We start from the raw sequence: 17,877 nt of genomic DNA on the forward strand, positions 1-17,877 counted from the left end.
AAACCTAAAACCTAACCTAAAAACCTAAACCTAAACCTAAAAACTATTTAAAAAATTCTAAAAAACATTCTGATAAAATTATCGCAACAAAGACTTTCATTATTGGATATATTAACAAATATTTACATTTTAAAACTTTTCTTGAGCAAACTAAATCAATTTTTTATAAATTAATTGTGAATTTGTATATTAAAAGTAATTATTTAAATTACTAAATTTAAACTACTTTTCATGACTATTAAATGAAACTATCATAAAAATTGTGTCTATAAAAACGAATAAATCAATGAGAAGTACTTAATTAATTTTAAACCGTTTAAGTTTTTTTAATTGAGATAATCTTTGAATAAATTTATTTTTTGAATCAAAAAATTGCTTAATTTGAATTTATTTATTTGGTCTTCGAAACTTTCTTTTTTTATTTGCTATTTCTGAAGTATTTATTACTTCAATCAAACTAAAAAATAAAAAACTAAAGTATATCTAAATATTTCTGATACAATACTACATATTTACTTTTTTCACAAAAACCACTAATTATTAAATTACCTCTATTTTTTGAAATAATTTAGAGTAATATATAAAAATTTAATTCAAATATATATTTTATTCATTTTCAATAAAGTTACCATCTTTTTTTTTTAAAAGAATAAGTAACCTAACAAAAGCTTTAATCAGTGACTTTTCTATCAGTTTTATTGATAAAAAAGATTTACCAGTAAGAAATGGAGCAACTTCTATATGCAATTTTTTTATTTGGTCTCCACACTTTTCTAATGCATTAATTATTTCTTCATTAGTTGAATTTTCCGTAATTTCAGAATAATCCATCTCTGTAATTTCAGTATCCAAATGTTGAGATAACAATTTTTTGTTCTCTGTACTTAATAAATCTTCACTTGATGAGAAAAACTGGGCAAATTTAGACGACTCATGTGACTTTTTTTCATCAAAATGGGAAAGGTAAGGTACTGTAAACCCGTCAAAATTTATTACATCAATTTTTTCTGAATCAATTTCAGATTCTCTTGTATCCCTTCTACTCATTCTTGATTTTGAGCTTGCTCTAGATCTTGATTTAGACCTTGTTCCAGATCCAGATCTAGACCTTTTTCTAAATTTCGACTCAGAACTTTTTTCAGATCCTGATTCAGATCTTGTTCTAGACCCAGATTCAGATCTTTTTCTAGATCTTGTTCTCCCCCTATAAACAGTTCTTGAGTGAGAAGTAGGGCTTCTGCTTCTTGTCGCAAAAGTTGCTCCTGGTCCAAATAATTCAATTGTTTGAACTACGGGTCCAGATCCAGGAACATGATCCGCTCTTAATTTCATAGGCTTTCCAGAAGAAGAGGTAAAAGTTGAAATTGATCTTGAATCAGGTGCTTTTTTTGGTTCTAAATCTACCTCACTAGCCAAAATCGAAAACTCCTCAAATTTTTCAGTTAAAGCCTCAACTCTTTTGCTTTCTTCACTACTTACTTCTTCTTTAACAATATCCAATATCGAACCAATTAGTGCTCTTAACCCTTTTTCTTGTTGCTTCTTAGCTTCTTCAAACAATCCTTCAACCATTTCTACAGAATTTATTAATGAATACATATAATTATTATGCTTTATTGTCTCAAGCTTTTCTTGCCTTTTTTCTTTTTCCTCCTTTCTTTCCCTTTCTTCTTTTTCTCTCCTTTCAGAATTTTTATTTTTCCTCTGTGTTTGTTTTCTTTTTTTTGTAGAAATGTTTTGAGACTTTTGTTCTTGTATTGCTTCCTTAATTGCTTGCTTCATTTGAGATTTTAGTTCCTCTTGCTGAAGTTTCTGCATTCTTTTTTCTTTTCTGCTGACTTTTAGTTCAGAACTTTGACCATTATTATTCTGTGGTTTTTCTGGAGTTTTTGATCTACTCCTACTGGTACTTCTAGTTCTACTTGAACTTGCTCTATAATAGTTGCCTTGCCCAACAAGATCTTCCACATTAGGAAACTGTTTCTTAACTTTTGGTTTTGAATTATTTTTCTTCTCTTGCTTAAGTTTATTATGTTCTTCTAAATACCTTTTTCTCTCGATTAATTCTTCCATTCTCTTTTTTTCTTTCATTTGTTTTTCCTTTCTTTTGTTTTCCTTCTCCATTTCTCGTTCACTCTTAGATTGCTCAATTAACCTATCTTCATCTGACCTTATTTTATCTAATTTTAGTTCAGTATATTTAACAATTGAATCTAAAAAAACGTATTCAAAACTTAAATTTTCAAGTCTTTTAATTTCAGATGCAAAAAATTTGGTGAACACCATAAAAAGATTTGCAGGTGATTCTAAAATGCTAATTAAATATTTGCATTTAATTTCTTTAAGTTTATCTTCTAATATTAACACGATTTTCAGTAATCCTTTATAATAGTCTTTTAATTGTTTTATTAATTCATTCTTTTCTAAAGAACTTTTAACTGCTAATTCCAAAATATTATGTTGATTTAGCTCACTTAATCCTAATAGTTCTTGTACAAAAATTCTAAGTTTAATTGCCTTTTCTTGACCAATTAGTGATTTTGTTGATCTTGTTGAAATTTTCAAGCTGCAAATATCAATTAATTTTGTATTAATAGCATTAAAACTACTTAACTGGTCTGCATCAAACATATATAACATACTTATACTTGCCTCTATTATATTCAATGTATATAGAACAATCGTTTCAATTATGAAAACTTCTTCTTCGGAAAATCCACTACAGTCAAAAATTTCTTCAAACAAATATTTACCTCTTTCGTCTAAATCGCTCGTACCTGATTTATCAAGTTCTTTAGATTTTATATATTGATCACAAAGCTTTCTATCTTTCTCTGCTGTTTCGCTCGGTTTGTTACTATCTACCATTGTTAGATCAATTAAATTGCTTTTACATCCTTTTATGTATTTCTGATTATCAACTAGTCTCTTGTATTTATTCCTCTTAGATTCATTATTGTGTATTTTTGAATATTTCCTAATATAATCAATGTATTTATTTTCTACTGCAATTATTAATTCTGCCGTATTTTTTAAAAATGTATCTAAATCTAAAGTTACCAGTATTTTTAATGTTTTAATTAGAGAAAAAAAAGTATTTTCTATTACCAAAGCATTTTCTGCTATCATATCAAAAAGTTTTACTGTATTTTCTCCAGAAATTCCATTAATTATTTCAAGAAAGCTAGCATTCCCTTCTTTGTCACAAAAATTTCTTAGTGCCAATGCCTTATCTGATTGAATCAAATCAATTTTTCTATTTTGAATAGACCGAGAAACAAATAAATCAGATATTGCCGAAATAAATATATTCTCAGCTTTCCCTGCAGCTGGATCGTACATAAACAATAATTTAAGTATCAGAATAATATAATTGATTATTTTAAGAATTACCTGTTCTACAATGAAATTATTTTCATTTTTATTCGTAATAATTGATTGAATTTCATCCAATGTTCCAATATCGGTGTTCTGTATATTATAAGAAACTATTTCACCCCCTAAATCCGTTTTTTTATCAGAAACCCCTGCACATTCTATTCTAAAATATTTAATATAAAAAAAAAGTAGGGCAAAAAGAATATGCACAAAAGTTTTATGTAGCATTGTAATTATTACTTAATTTATTGACTAAAATTAGTTAAATAACCTATTCTAGCTCAATTTAATCAAGTTTTTTTTTTTTTTTACTTCACCCAATCGAACTATCAGAAATTACACAAACATATCTAATGTAATATATAAGCGCGTCAAAACATTTTAGATTTGATTTACAGTTTACATAAGTTTGATTATGTGATACTTCAATTAATATTTTTCACGGAATTTCGTATTTTCCACAAAAAATAATTCCTCGAATATTCAGTATTAACCTTGATAAACTACCTGATTTTTGTTCATTGATAGTAATGGAAATAATATTAAAATGCCGATCTTATGGTTTCACAATAGTTGACTGTAAAAAAAATTCACTATTATTGAACTGTCAAATTACTATTGGCTAGTCTAAATGTTATTATTCGAATACTTTTAACTCTTGCTTTTTTGTGTCATTTGAATTTAATCTTGATCTTGACTAAAACTAAATAACTTAAATAGAATAAATTTTGTGAAATATAATTAATAATAAAAATTACTTCATTTTTAGTTTGACCAGTTTTTATTCGATTAAGCTTAATAATTATACAATAAAAATTATATAATTTCTCAAATAACCAGTTTAAATGAATTTTTTAACTATCTTCCTTTTTCCTGAAGTAATAATAAAAATCTGACAAATAATTTAACAAAAGATTTTTGTAATAATTTAATGTACAAAAATTCAGCTCCAGATACAGATGGAGCAATTTCTAAATGTAACTTTTGAATTGTAACACCGCATTGCTCTAATGTAATGATAACTTCTTCTTTATCGGATTCACTATTAATAGTGGAAAATTCAGACAATTGTTGCTCATAATCTGAATACTTTTTTTGAAAACTTAAATAAGTACCATCCGTTAATTTTTTGTCTTGACCAGATTTAAAGTATTTCATAAACTTTGATTCAGTAAGAGGTTTTTTTTGTTGATGGGTATCAAAAATAGTTAACTGAGGAAATTTAAATCCATCGAAAGTGAGCATACTTTCTTCTTGAGATGTAATTCTTGATTTGCTCTCACTCCTGGATCTGCTTCTACTCCTTGATCTGCTTCTACTCCTTGTTCTGCCTATACCCCTTGATCTGCTTTTACTCCTCGATCTGCTTATACTCCTGGATTTACCTCTACTACTGGATCTACTTACGCTTCTAGATCTGCCTCTAACACTAGATCCACTTCCATCACTAGATCCACCTCTATCTCCCCTTGTTGGAACTGATACTTTTGATTTGAAGAACTCGGCTGTTGAACCTACTGGCCCATCTCCTGGAACTTCATCTGCTCTTCTTTTGCTCCTTGCCCCTAAACTTGGCCTTGGAATTGTTTCTTGTGTACTAGTAACTTCTGAAACTGACATTGAAGCAAACTGTTTTGAAAGATCTTCTTCACTCTTTTCTTCAGTTTCAATATCATCATTTATTACGTCAAAGACGAACGCAACTAAAGCGGAAAAACTTTCTCCTTTTTGAGCTTCCTTAAACAATTCTTCTATTGATTCTACTTGAGTTGTTAATGAATGCATAAATTGTTTATGTTGAATTTCATCTTGTCTTTCTTTTTCCGATCGTCTCCTCTCCTCTCTTTCTTTCTCTTCCTTTTCTCTTCTACTTTCATTCTTTTCTCTTCTTTCTTCTTGCTTCCTCTTCTTTGTTGATGCAGCTACTAGTTTTTGTTCTTTAATTGTTTCCTTTATTTTTTCTTTTTTTAGAGATTTCTCTTCTTCCTGTTGAAGCTTTTGTAATTTTAATTCTTTTCTGTTAATTCTTGTTTTAGAACTTTCACTAACACTAGATTTACTTTCTGAAGGTATTGAATCTTTACTGTTCTCTTTAGAACTAGTGGATTTAGTTTCTTCAGTTTCACCTTCTAAAGTAGGAAATACTCTTCTGGTCTTAGATTTGCCCTTTTGACCCTTTTTCTGTTCTCTCAACTTTTTTATTTCTTTAATCGATTCTTTTTCTGCTTTTTCCCTTTCCTCTTTTTCTTTCCTTTCCTTAAACTTTTTTTCCCTTTCTTCCTTCCTAAACAATTTCATTTCTTCCTCTTTTCTTTTCAAAAGCTCATCAGTCTTTCTCTTCATAGTAACTCTTAACCCACTTATTTGTAAACTTTCTACTTTCCTTTCTGAAAAAGTTTCAATTTTTTTGATTTCTTCTAAACATTTTTTGGTTAAATCCTGACACACTAGTATCGTAGTTTCAAACAAATAATCGAAGGCCTTATATTTTGCAATAGACTTCTGAAATCTTTTTAAGGATACTAAAAGATTAAGTAAATACTTGTAAATATCTTTTAAAGCTGAAATGATGAACTCCTTTTCTAAGATATATTCAAAAGTTTCAGAAACAAAATTACTTGACTGAAGTTCATCCAATTGCAATAAGTCCCTTACTTCAGAATTAATCTCTAAGCGTTTTTCCTCTGATAAATTAGAGTTACCTATTTTTAGTAATTCTTGCTTTGCGGTAGTTTCATTTTCACTAATGAAAGCATAATTTGATTTCAAAAGTTTACCATTGAACAAGAAAATTATATATAAACATATTTTAAAAGCAGTAAAAGCTCCAGAAACTAATGCTGCCAGTCTATACATATCTTCATCTGATAAAACTATTTTACTCGTTTTTTTTTTAGATTGAGTGTCCTCTGAATCTAATTTAGTCGAAGTAACTTCTCTAAGATCTGCTTCAACTCGGTCCATAAAAATATCTTTTAATGTAATTTTGGCAATAGAATCTTTGCTTGCAATAAATCTTTTTGATATTTCTTTCCTTGATGAATTTGAATACAATTCAGAAGATGTCAATAATGAAGATTTGGATTCTTCCAACAAATAAATCGCTGAAACTATAAGACCATCTAAAAACCTATTTACTCCTCTATCTGCTAAAACTAAAAGTTTAAGCAAAAAAAAGTTAATTTCATCTACTATTGAATTTTTATTCTCCGCCATTAAATCAAATAATCTAACGGAATTTTGATCAACTAATTCTTTACATTTGTCGCGCAAATCAGTGTTTTTGCTTCTTGAAAATTGCACCATTTTTTCAATTTTAGATTGCAACACCATATCATTTTTTTTATCAAAAGAGGAGTTAACAGAAAAACTAATTAAAGCATGTTTTACAACTAAAAAATTTTGTAAGGTTTCTCTTGAATTAAATAGGGCAGCTAATTTTTGGATCATTACAATGTAAATTATTAACTCGTTCAGAATTAGCTCTGCAAGTAAATTTCTTTCGTGAATATTAGTAGCCAATGCATCCATGAAAGTAACAATAGGATGGTCGAGACTAATTTTATGAAGTATTTCTTCACTATTTGATGACTCATTATTTTCTTCATTGCCATCAGGTGCTTCAGCTCCTCTGATTATAAGAACATAATCAAAAATATAAATAAATAAAATAATTAACGTAAATATTTTAAATCTTAAATTGCTCATTATTTTTATGTTGTTATAAAATTGGTAATTTATAAAGTATTTTTTTTTTTTTAATTACATGCAACATGTCAAAACTAGTTATACTATTTTAGCGCCAACCGTTTTTTTCACTATTAGTGCAAACTGTGATTGACTTTTTTGTTTTTGTTCATTTTTTAAATAAAAAATTTATGGAATAAGTAACTAAACAAACATTAAAATTCGATTCTTATGCGCTTATCTACGTATTTGTTTTTTTTGCATAGGTATTGAGTACTTTATACATATTTTAATTAATTCAGGTTTCGGTAACTTTGTAAAAAATCTTTACAACTCAAATATGAGGTAATTTTCATATATAACATTTAAATTATATTTTGGCACATTTCTAATCAAGTTAAGAATTTTGGTTAGTATATTATTAACAAATTTTTTAAAAAAAAACTTTAATTTTTAATCTAATATTTTTAATTTAACAATCCTTATTAAGCTGTTTTTAATTTTTTACTAAGCAAGAAAACTTTATCAATCTAGAATTTTCGGCGTAATTCTTATGTTTTTTTATTAAAACTGGATAAATATTCAACAATAAAACTATCTAAAACGGCTTCATTTTGTAATATGGTATGTAAACCTGTCTTTCCCAATTCTTTTACCTTTATACTTTCCTCAATTCGAAACTTGTTTAGATTTAAAATCAATTTTTGTGCTTTTTTTGAATTTAAATATATGCATAACTTTAGACAAGGAACTATCTCCTTACATGTGAATGGATAGTTTTATATTCCTTTGGAAAAATTTTTGTCAAGTTAAAAATCATAATTTTTGAAATAGAATGTTCAAATTTTAAAGCTTTACCTAATTTCTTTCCATTTCACCTTGAACTTAATCAAGAACTCACAGTTGGAAAAAATTTCTGTTTCAAAATTAGATAAAGTAGTTAGATTAATTGAAGAATCTTTTCAGTTGTTAATTTATAATATTTTAGAAGGAAACAAAGAATGCAAAATAAATCATAGCTTTTAAATGCTCTTAATTTTTGTCAATTTAATTAAAAAAACAATATCTATTAAATTTGAAAATGAATAAATACTATTGAACTAAGCTTTCGTATTTTTTTCTCCTTATATCTCCGTTTCTTTCTCTTCCCTTTCTACATATATCCTTTTGATACCTGAAAGTATTCGGCTTAAAACCAAAAAAAACTGGATTAAGCTTGATTTTTGAAATAAAAAACTTTAAATTAAGAATAAAATTAATGTTTTTCTTCTAAAGTTAAACTGAATTAATTAATTGTTTCAGTTTTTTATTATTAATTGCTATCTTCTCAAATAAACTGTTTTTATTCTATTTGATTAACAAATTTGTAAATAATATCAATTTATTTAATCATTCTTAAGCATTTAAATTAAAATGTATTTTTACTATGTCTACCTTATATTGGTCCATTTCTTTCATTTTTTTTTTTTAGAATTTTTAGTTTAATCAATTCTTTAATGTAATATTTATTTTGATATATTCATTTATTTTATACTTAGATTCATTTAATCTCCACCTATATTATTCCTCCGCTTTTTAGGTTTTATTAGGTATTACCTTTAACTATTTTTAAACTTATAGCATTTGATGCTACAACCCGTTTATCATAATCACTTACTACTAAAAATTTAACCCACCCCTATATTTTTTGTTCTCATAACTTGATCTTTTTCATTTTTCTAATATAGCTCTTTTTTCTTTGTTTTAAATAATACTTCGATTCCAATCTTCGTAATTCTATAACATCCAATGAAAAATGATTTCTTAAATTAATAATATTTTCATATATATAATTCAGATATTTATATTTTATAAACCACTGTTAAAAGTTAGAAAAATTTCTCATATTCCATTACTTCTATTACTTATCAAAAAATCTTTGAAATATATTTAGTCGTCTAACTAATAAATTTATCTGAATACAACATTTTTAAATTAAAATTTTTCAATTCAATTTTCACTATTTTACCAATATTTCTTATTTATATCTTCCATAATTCTTCATTAAGTATTACTGAAGATTAAAAAATAGATTAATAGCTTACTAATCGTTTTTTATCCTTCAATTATATTAATTATAACTTTGTTTTTTAAATTTTCAATATAATCTTTATGAAGAACCAAAAATCTTTTTCAAAAATTTATTTTTACTCTTTGAAACTTGAAACATTCATTTTGATTTTCTAATTCTTATTGTACAATAAAAATACTCCAGATAAGAAAAAATAACCTAAATATTCAAATTACTCAACGAAATACTAGTTAAGAAAATAAATCATAATATTTGTCATAATTTACAAACTCCAAATAACTTATTCAATGTTGAGATATAGATTTATTCTATTAATTAAAAGTTTAACACTCTATATTATGCATTTAATTTATTAATGTTTTTAAACCTTTAGCAATTCATACGAATCATAATACCATAGGAACAATAGTCACATAAAATAACACATAATTTCAAGAAAACTCAGCAAGGCGAGTATTACTTTGATTGGCTTTAATTAGTTCATATTTTTAACATGAAAAAAATTTAGGGATTAAAACTAAAATATCTAAGACACAATTGAGATTATATAGACACAATTCCTTAATTTTAATCATTGAAACTTTAATTTAATTGAATAAGATAACCAACAATTTTTTATTTTTTTAACCCAATTAAAAATACCTTTCTAAATTGAATAAAAAGTCGAAAAAAAAAAATCAAAACTCAAAAAAAACATTAAAAATTTGTAAACTAAATAACGGTTTTTTAATCATTTTTAACTTAAAAGAATCTTTTTTCTTGAAAGTTATTTTTAGTAACACTTTGTTTACTTACTTTTTTGTTTTTGCAGTAATAACATTCTGATAAATGAAGCAATCAAATCCCTCTCAACTAACTTTAATGCAAGAAGTGCTTTACCAGTCAATGATGGTGCAACTCTTAAATGTAAGTTTTGAATTTCTTTGCCACACGTTTCTAATGCAGCTTCTACTTCAGCTAAGGTAGACGCTTCTGTAACAGTGGAAAAATAAATATCAGTTACCGAACAGTATTCTAAACAAGCATTTGCCTTTTCTTCAGTCTTCTCTGGATCTTCTTCACCAGCTGAAAAAAATCTTAAAAATCTAGACTTTCCAGGTCCACCTTGCTCTTCAAATAAAGACATAGGTACTGTAAATACGTCGAAGCTCATTCCAGCGAATGATCCTGAATCTCCCGTGGTTCTACTTACGCTTCTAGATCTACTTCTATCACTAGATCCACTTCTATCACTAGATCTATTTCTATCACTAGATCTATTTCTATCACTAGATCTACTTCTATCTCTCCTTAGTGGAGCTGATACTTTTGATTTGAAAAACTCAGCTGTTGAACCTACTGGCCCATCTCCTGGAACTTCATCTGCTCTTCTTTTGCTCCTTGCCCCTAAACTTGGTCTTTGGCTTGTACCCTGTGCACCAGTCGCTCCTGAAACTGACATTGAGGCAAACTGTTTTGAAAGATCTTCTTCACTCTTTTCTTTACTTTCAACCTCATCACTTATTACGCTAAAGACAAACGAAATTAAAGCGGAAAAACTTTCTCCTTTTCCAGCTTCCTTAAACAATTCTTCTATTTTTTCTACTTGAGTTGTTAATGAATGCATAAATTGTCTATGTTGAATTTCATCTTGTCTTTCTTTTTCCGATCGTCTCCTATCCTCTCTTTCTCTTTCTTCCCTTTCTCTTCTACTTTCATTCTTTTCTCTTCTTTCTTCTTGCTTCCTCTTCTTTGCTGAGGCCGCTACGAGTTTTTGTTCTTTAATTGTTTCCTTTATTTTTTCTTTCTTTAGAGATTTCTCTTCTTCTTGTTGAAGCTTTTGTAATTTTAATGCTTTTCTGTCAATTCTGGGCCCATGAGTCTTTTCTCCTCCCTTGGTTTTCTCAGGAGAAGTGTCTTTTGAAGAACTGGTATCTTTAACAATGCGTTCGTCACTACTTGTGCTTGCCCGATTAGTTAATAAATACTCGAATTTTTCCATTGCTTTGCTTTTCTTCTTTTCTTCAGAAGTGCTTTTATCTGATTTTTCAGTTCCACCTTTTCTTGGTTTTTGTTTCTTTCTATCCTTTTTCTTATCCGCAGCTCTTCCCTTTCCACTTTCTTCTGAAATATCATGATCACCTCGATAATGAACTTGTAATTGTTGTTTTCCTGATGTGAGAGTACCAACATAATCTCTAAAAAAACTTAATCCTCTTTTCAGTTGAGGTTTTACTAACATGACCATTTTATCTACGCAATCCGTTCTTCCGTACCTTTGATGATTTTTTTCAAGTGTCTTACAACTAACATTAAGAAGCGAAAGCATATTTTTAAAATCAGCTAATAAATCATCATGTTTGACACGTGATCGATGCATGCTAAATATAACATTAGCTGCCCTTAAGTTCTCCATTGCTAAAATTTGGTTAACTGTTCTCCTAATTTCAACAACTTGTTGTTCTTCTAAATCTAACTCAGTACCTGCAATTATTATTAACTTCAATAATTGTTCTTTGATTAGAGCAATAGCTTCAATGGCAGTTAAAGCATGATCGTCAAAAACTGATAAAGATTCCATACAAAATTCGTAAACTAAAAAAGAACAAAGAATTATGTTTTCCATTAAAAATAATTCTCCGGAAATCATCCCACATTTTGCTTTATCAGTTATGGCTTTCTTTGACTCTCCACCAGCAGCTTCAACTTTTTGAGCTATTTTTAACTTTCTTTGCCTTGCTTCTTTCAACAATTTCATGTGTTCAATCTCTGGATTAAAATCAAAAACTTCAAAAGAAAGAGCTAAAACTTGACTTCCATTTTGTTCAACTAATTCTGCAAATTGAACAGTACTTAATTTCTCTAATTCCTCTACAGCTTGATCGATAGAAGGTAATAAAGTGTAATATTCTTCAACTACTGTAGATATCATCATATCCAAATGGGGATCATTTATATGTGTAAAAATAGTCATTAAATATTTGAGAATATTCTTCATTGTTAAAAAAATTTCTCCCAAATTAGCAATGATTAAATATAAAAAAGATAAAAAACTATCTTGTGGCTTTAATTTTTTTAGTAAATCTTCATTTCCAATACTATCAACAAATATAGCAATTTTCTCAGCAGTTGAAAATGAAACTAAAAAGCAACTTCTAAAAATTTTTTTATTAATTTTTAATAGTTTTGACATTCCTGTAGTTCTATTGTATACCGATGTGCAATTTTTATAGTTAAAAACTGCAGCCAATTTAATTAAAAAGGAGAAATAAATAAACGCATATGTCAAAAGTTTTTCAGCAATACATCGGTTCTCATAAATATCTTCCAGAGGTACCAGATTAGTTAGTTCTATCCAAGCTTCCAAACTCATTTTCATAAGGTCATTCTTTTCTTGTTCTCTAGAACCATCGTTTTGTGAATCACCATCTGCAGCCAGAACTTGGGCAATAGCAACAAGAACAAACACTAAAGTTACATATAAAATTATATTTGTTTTTAAATTCATTATATTTCTTTTCTTTACTTAAAATATGATATTTATTTCTTTGCACCCATAAATTTTCCCATTTTAATCAAGCACACAAAACATGCTGAACTAATGTCTTAATTGAACTTTTTTTATATGCAAAACATAGTAAAATGAGAGACGATATTAAAAGCACATTTATGAGTGCAAAAAGTTGTATAAGAAATAAAAATGATTATAAATTATTGCAACTTCTCAATATTCAATCTTGATAAAAGAAATATAAAAATTTAATATAAATATATATATGAATTGTTAGATATAAAAAATATAGGCTCATTTTTACTTCGTATTAAATAAGTTATTCTTCCTAGATTTCTGGTATTTATCTATCTCGAATTCATTCTTAGCCACTTAAGCTTATAATATTGGCTTAAGTAGCTTTAACTGGTACGAAAAAAAAACATTCAAAAGAAATAAAAGTGCCTTGTAGCTTGAGCGAAAAGAAAGATGAATCTTTTAGAAAATTAATATGAAATATTCGAACTTAAATCACAATGAATAATATAATTTTTTACAATCTAGTTCTTTTTCTTTTTAATTTTTTTTTTATTAGAGCCTCTTTTTGAAAATCTGTCAAGCGGATTAAACTACTCAACTCATGATATTTATTTTTTATTTGAATGCATTCACCAAACCTGCTTCTGAAATCTGAAATATCAATGTGATGTAATGCCATAATTCTTCTGTTTATAAATTTTTCTATATCTTGATCTAATAATATTGATGAGATTATATCATGTATGCCCCCTCTTATAGTCCTAATAGTATTAAAAATGTCATACGACAGGAAAACCTCCGCTGCTGAATTTAATCTTGAGCCAAAAAAGAATATCAAATTCATCATAGAAAATTCGGAAGTATTTATCAAATAAAGCTCTAATAGTGATAAGCAGAATTTTAAACCAAAAGTTGGAATATTGATATTATTCATTATTAATGGACTTTCTATTGGATGTTTATATTCTTTAACTTTCAATTTGGACATTTCTGGAATATTTCTCTTCATTGCTTTAAGAAATTTTTTGACATAAATACCACCAAGTCTCATAATTTTTGATACAACTTTTTTTTTATTAATTTTAAATAACTGAAAACCTTGCTCGAATTCCAATCCCTTTAATTCCTTAATGGAACAAAGTAGTAAATAAAACAAAAATGCTGATGATAATAATTCAAAGTTGTTTTCAAATAATAAAATTATAATTGCGAGACTTTTTTTAACATTGCTACACTTTAATTCAAATATATTATTGCTAAACTGTTCCATCATAATAGGAACTGTAGTTAAAGGGCCAGTATAGGCTTTCATAATTGTAGACCTATATTTAGTTTTCATACATTGAAAGTATCTTGACATGTCTACTTTTATTGATGAATTTATATTAAAATCTTGATTACCCCAATATTCTAATAAAACTTTTAAATAAACGATCTTTCCATTTAATTTGTTTCTATCTCTCCAAATTGCCGAGTAATACAAGGTTGATGAGTAAAAGAGTAGCATTTCAAATTCCACTAGTGTTATATCTAAGAAACTATCTTTTAAAAAGGTGTCAAAAGCTTCTGCAAACATCTGTGGCATTTCATAATATGGGCTTAAAGAACCTTCTATATTACTCGTCCCCTCTCCAGGAGAGGGATAGACACATGTATACTTCATTCTCTTGCGACTTCTAGCCCCAGAAGATGTACCTTCCAATTCATCTTCATCGTCACTATCATGTTTACTAGCTGGATCAGATCTTTGCATTGCCATTATCTGACTAAGTTCTGCGTTTCTAAATAATTCATGAAGTTCTTCTTCTAAAGCTTTCTTACTAACTATCTCTCCAGAAGACGAATAAAGAGAAAGATCTACTTCCTCAGTTAATATAACTGGTTCCACATCGCCTGCTGTGCTGGTGCCAGCAACTGGTTCGTCCAATTCAGATGTAGACTCGCATGAAACAAACAAATCACTTAAATCTAAAAAGAAAAATGATAAGTTTACAAATGATAAAAAAATTATCGATCTCGTGTATTTCATTTCGTCATATTCGGAGAAATTCTAGAAATTAAAAAGAAATTACCAAATTAATACTAAAATAAAATTCACCGCTGCATTAGCCTATCTGAACTTTGATATAAATTACTTATTTAGGTTCACTCACACGAAGAACACACAAATAAACATACACCTTTTTGTGTACAAGTTGTATATAAATAAATGCATACCCTCAAATTCCGAAAAATCAGCATTAGTGAGACATAGACATATAAGCTCAAAAAAAACCAACTCCAAGGAAAAAATTAAGATGAAACTCAGTAGCTTAGTTAATAGCTAATTGTTAAATCCTGTTGCAAATTCCAACTTTAATCATTAGTTTCATCAAAAATCATTCCTCCATAAAAAAGAAATATCACAAACATCGAATAATCAATAATCATCAATTTAGCTTCAAAAACTTAAATGGTGAAACAACTTCATTTACATACAATTCCAACGTAGCCATCCATGATTACAAGATATAGCAATTAAAACTTAATATTGTTGATAAATAACTCAATAAAATGGCCAAAATCGGGAAACTCAAACAATTTCGTGGCGGCGATCATACCATCCACATACACACATTAGATAAAATCCTCAGTCACAAGATTCGGAAAGAGCTACTCCCCTTTTAAGCAAGCTCCTTTTAAGTTCTTTGATTCTATCTCTTAAATGTTTGCAGGCTGGTCTATCATCACCAGGTGAACAACCGAACTCTTTATATCTAGTTAATAGCTTTTGCAATTCATCTGCATCTCTTCGAGTTTTCGCATTTAACTCTCCAACAGAAGAAACGCGGAATTGAGTTCGATCAACTTGGGAGCTTATTGACGGAACTGGGCTTCCCGTTTGTCTGTATTCTTCCAATTCAACTTCTTCATCGTCATCTGATGAGGAACATGAACCACCAGTACAAGACCTTAAAACAGATCTAAGCCTCTTTCTTAACCCAGAACAACACCCATCTCCATTATTATGTTGATTGACTTCATATCGGTTTGGCATTTTAAGTAAAGAATGCTCACCTATGCATAGGAAATTTCTGCCATTGAACGGTACATTCTGAAGAGAGAGCGCAAAAAAAGCAAAAGTAGCTGCAAAGACTAACTTCTTTAAAAACATATTGGCAAAATAACGGAAATAAAGATCGAAACAAAACGTCCTAAATTATTTTTGAATAAAAGATGTATTGAATGCCCACTGGAGTAGACTTATTCGCCGTTATTAGCGCCATCATTTAATTACTTTCAGTTAAAATATTAGACAAGGACAAAAAAAAAAAAGCTGACATTTTTGCCGCGAAAGTTTTCATGCAAATTTGATTAGTGGTAATACTATTTGTTTGTGAACTACCATTTCCGATTAGAATTAACCTTTTAATATTAATAGTGCAATGCTACTTTTTTTTTGTTTTTTACCGTTAATTAGGAGAATTATCCACCAGAATAATATGATTAATTAATGTTTATGGCAAGATACGCATGTCCAGAAACCTGGTTTCTAATCTATTTTTCTTTATTGTTTTAGGAGTTAAGTGATAGAAAGGTTTTAGTGATTATAATAAAAAAAACAAATATAATATCAAAATTGTAAATTAGGATAGCAAACTTTCTGAATAATCAAATATTGAATATAATTAATATAATAGTATCTATGAAAATAATGCTAAGGACAAAGTCCAGCCATAAACATTAATTAGTGGCTTTAATCTGAGCGAGGAAACAAAATTTGGATATTGAGTATTTTCAATTTTAAGTTTAGACCTCTCAAATTTATTGGATCTTTTGAAATAACTGTACAATGAGGAATTAGTGGAAAAAACTCTGGATACAGCAATATCTTTAGAAAATGTAAATGAACTAAAAGAACAAGAGTTGGATTTAAAAATGGAATTTTCGTCAGTTGACCCAAAACCTAATCTGGGTTTACTGGAAGCTCCAACAATCTGAAAATAGGAGTTAAAATCTTCAGGTACAAGAAGTTCAGAATGGTGATCATGTGCAGAAACAATAAAATCTACTTTATATTTCTTAATAAGTGGAAGAAGTATGCTCGCAAGTCTTGAATGAGGTCCGTGAAGGCCACTTGAATAAATTGAATAATGAGTAACTAGGATAATCCAGTCAACCTTTTCAAGAACAGCAGCCTTTAATGTTTGTTCAATGAATGCTAGTTGTGAATATCTATGAGAAATGGAAGTCTTTTTGAAAGGATCTTGTGTAAGAGTCCAGCTGTCAATATAAATAAAGATTGCAGTGGAATTGGCTTGGTTTTCGGAATTATATTCAGAAATCAAAGCTTTGTAACTAAGGTCTCCATTCCAAGAACTGTTTCTATTTACCATTGTATTCAGATTATCAACGATATCATCCAAACAGTCAATTTCACAGTTTGTGAAGTTACCAACCCTTGAAGAATTGAAGTGAAAACTATTATTGGTTGAAATTTCGCCCAAACCTGACTTTTTAAAAAGAGACTGCAAACTTACTTTTGATGTAAAAACCACTTTTTCGTACCACCAATATCCTGGAAGATACCAACGAGTATTATTTGTAAAATTCGTCCTATCAATTTGAGCCGTAGTGTTTCCTCTCCAATCATGATCTCCCAAACAAGAATGAACTTTTAAATTTTCGCTCAATTTTGCAAATGGTTCCTCCAATATTTCTCTCCATTTGGGATCATCCACAGATTTCACTCCCCTCTGATAGAAGTTATCCCCCGCTGAAATAATAAACTTAGGATTCATCACAGCCTCCAAAGTGCTCATTCTATCTGTTACATTTACAAGGCATTCTGTCTTTTCACCCCAATCCCCAATTAAAAAAACAGTTAGCTCACACAACGAATATCTTAGTACACTGAAAATAAATATTGCTGCAAACCCAAAGTACCTAGTGCACATATTTGTTGGTTTCCCCATTATCTTTATAACCTTTAACTAAGAATCTCAGCCATGCAAATATTGTACAGAAATGTGCTATACAAAATCTAAATGTATATTTATATTATTTGAGATTCTTAAATTATTAGTTAAGTTCAAGTTTTATTTTCTATAACCTTAATTTAATCTCACGTCTTACATGCCTAACTTTTTTTGCATTATTTAAAATGTGGCGCCACCAATGACATTATCTGGATTAGTTGGTACTTATTTTGAGCGGGAATTAAATTAATGCCACTAAAATAATTTAAAAGAAA

The 17,877-nt window shown here is 28.4% G+C and overlaps 6 protein-coding genes across 6 annotated transcripts; all 6 read right to left on the minus strand.

Moving 5' to 3' along the window:
• Positions 1-606: 606 nt before the first annotated feature.
• On the minus strand, positions 607-3,606 carry cubi_03224 (uncharacterized protein; the record flags this gene model as incomplete). The annotated part of the gene is made up of 1 exon (XM_029020237.1): positions 607-3,606. One exon carries the CDS (start codon positions 3,604-3,606, stop codon positions 607-609), a length of 3,000 nt encoding a protein of 999 aa, XP_028873023.1.
• Positions 3,607-4,236: 630 nt separating this feature from the next.
• On the minus strand, positions 4,237-7,086 carry cubi_03225 (uncharacterized protein; the record flags this gene model as incomplete). The annotated part of the gene is made up of 1 exon (XM_029020238.1): positions 4,237-7,086. The coding sequence occupies one exon, from the start codon at positions 7,084-7,086 to the stop codon at positions 4,237-4,239; it is 2,850 nt and encodes a 949-aa protein (XP_028873024.1).
• Positions 7,087-9,923: 2,837 nt separating this feature from the next.
• On the minus strand, positions 9,924-12,623 carry cubi_03226 (uncharacterized protein; the record flags this gene model as incomplete). The annotated part of the gene is made up of 1 exon (XM_029020239.1): positions 9,924-12,623. The coding sequence occupies one exon, from the start codon at positions 12,621-12,623 to the stop codon at positions 9,924-9,926; it is 2,700 nt and encodes an 899-aa protein (XP_028873025.1).
• Positions 12,624-13,158: 535 nt separating this feature from the next.
• cubi_03227 (uncharacterized protein) lies at positions 13,159-14,673 on the minus strand (the record flags this gene model as incomplete). Its single annotated transcript, XM_029020240.1, has 1 exon — positions 13,159-14,673. The coding sequence occupies one exon, from the start codon at positions 14,671-14,673 to the stop codon at positions 13,159-13,161; it is 1,515 nt and encodes a 504-aa protein (XP_028873026.1).
• Positions 14,674-15,273: 600 nt separating this feature from the next.
• cubi_03228 (uncharacterized protein) lies at positions 15,274-15,681 on the minus strand (the record flags this gene model as incomplete). The annotated part of the gene is made up of 1 exon (XM_029020241.1): positions 15,274-15,681. One exon carries the CDS (start codon positions 15,679-15,681, stop codon positions 15,274-15,276), a length of 408 nt encoding a protein of 135 aa, XP_028873027.1.
• A 646-nt stretch (positions 15,682-16,327) lies between these two features.
• On the minus strand, positions 16,328-17,599 carry cubi_03229 (uncharacterized protein; the record flags this gene model as incomplete). The annotated part of the gene is made up of 1 exon (XM_029020242.1): positions 16,328-17,599. One exon carries the CDS (start codon positions 17,597-17,599, stop codon positions 16,328-16,330), a length of 1,272 nt encoding a protein of 423 aa, XP_028873028.1.
• Positions 17,600-17,877: the final 278 nt, after the last annotated feature.

Source organism: Cryptosporidium ubiquitum, assembly GCF_001865345.1.
Source record: "Cryptosporidium ubiquitum isolate 39726 chromosome Unknown contig_10, whole genome shotgun sequence".
Classification (NCBI taxonomy): domain Eukaryota; phylum Apicomplexa; class Conoidasida; order Eucoccidiorida; family Cryptosporidiidae; genus Cryptosporidium; species Cryptosporidium ubiquitum.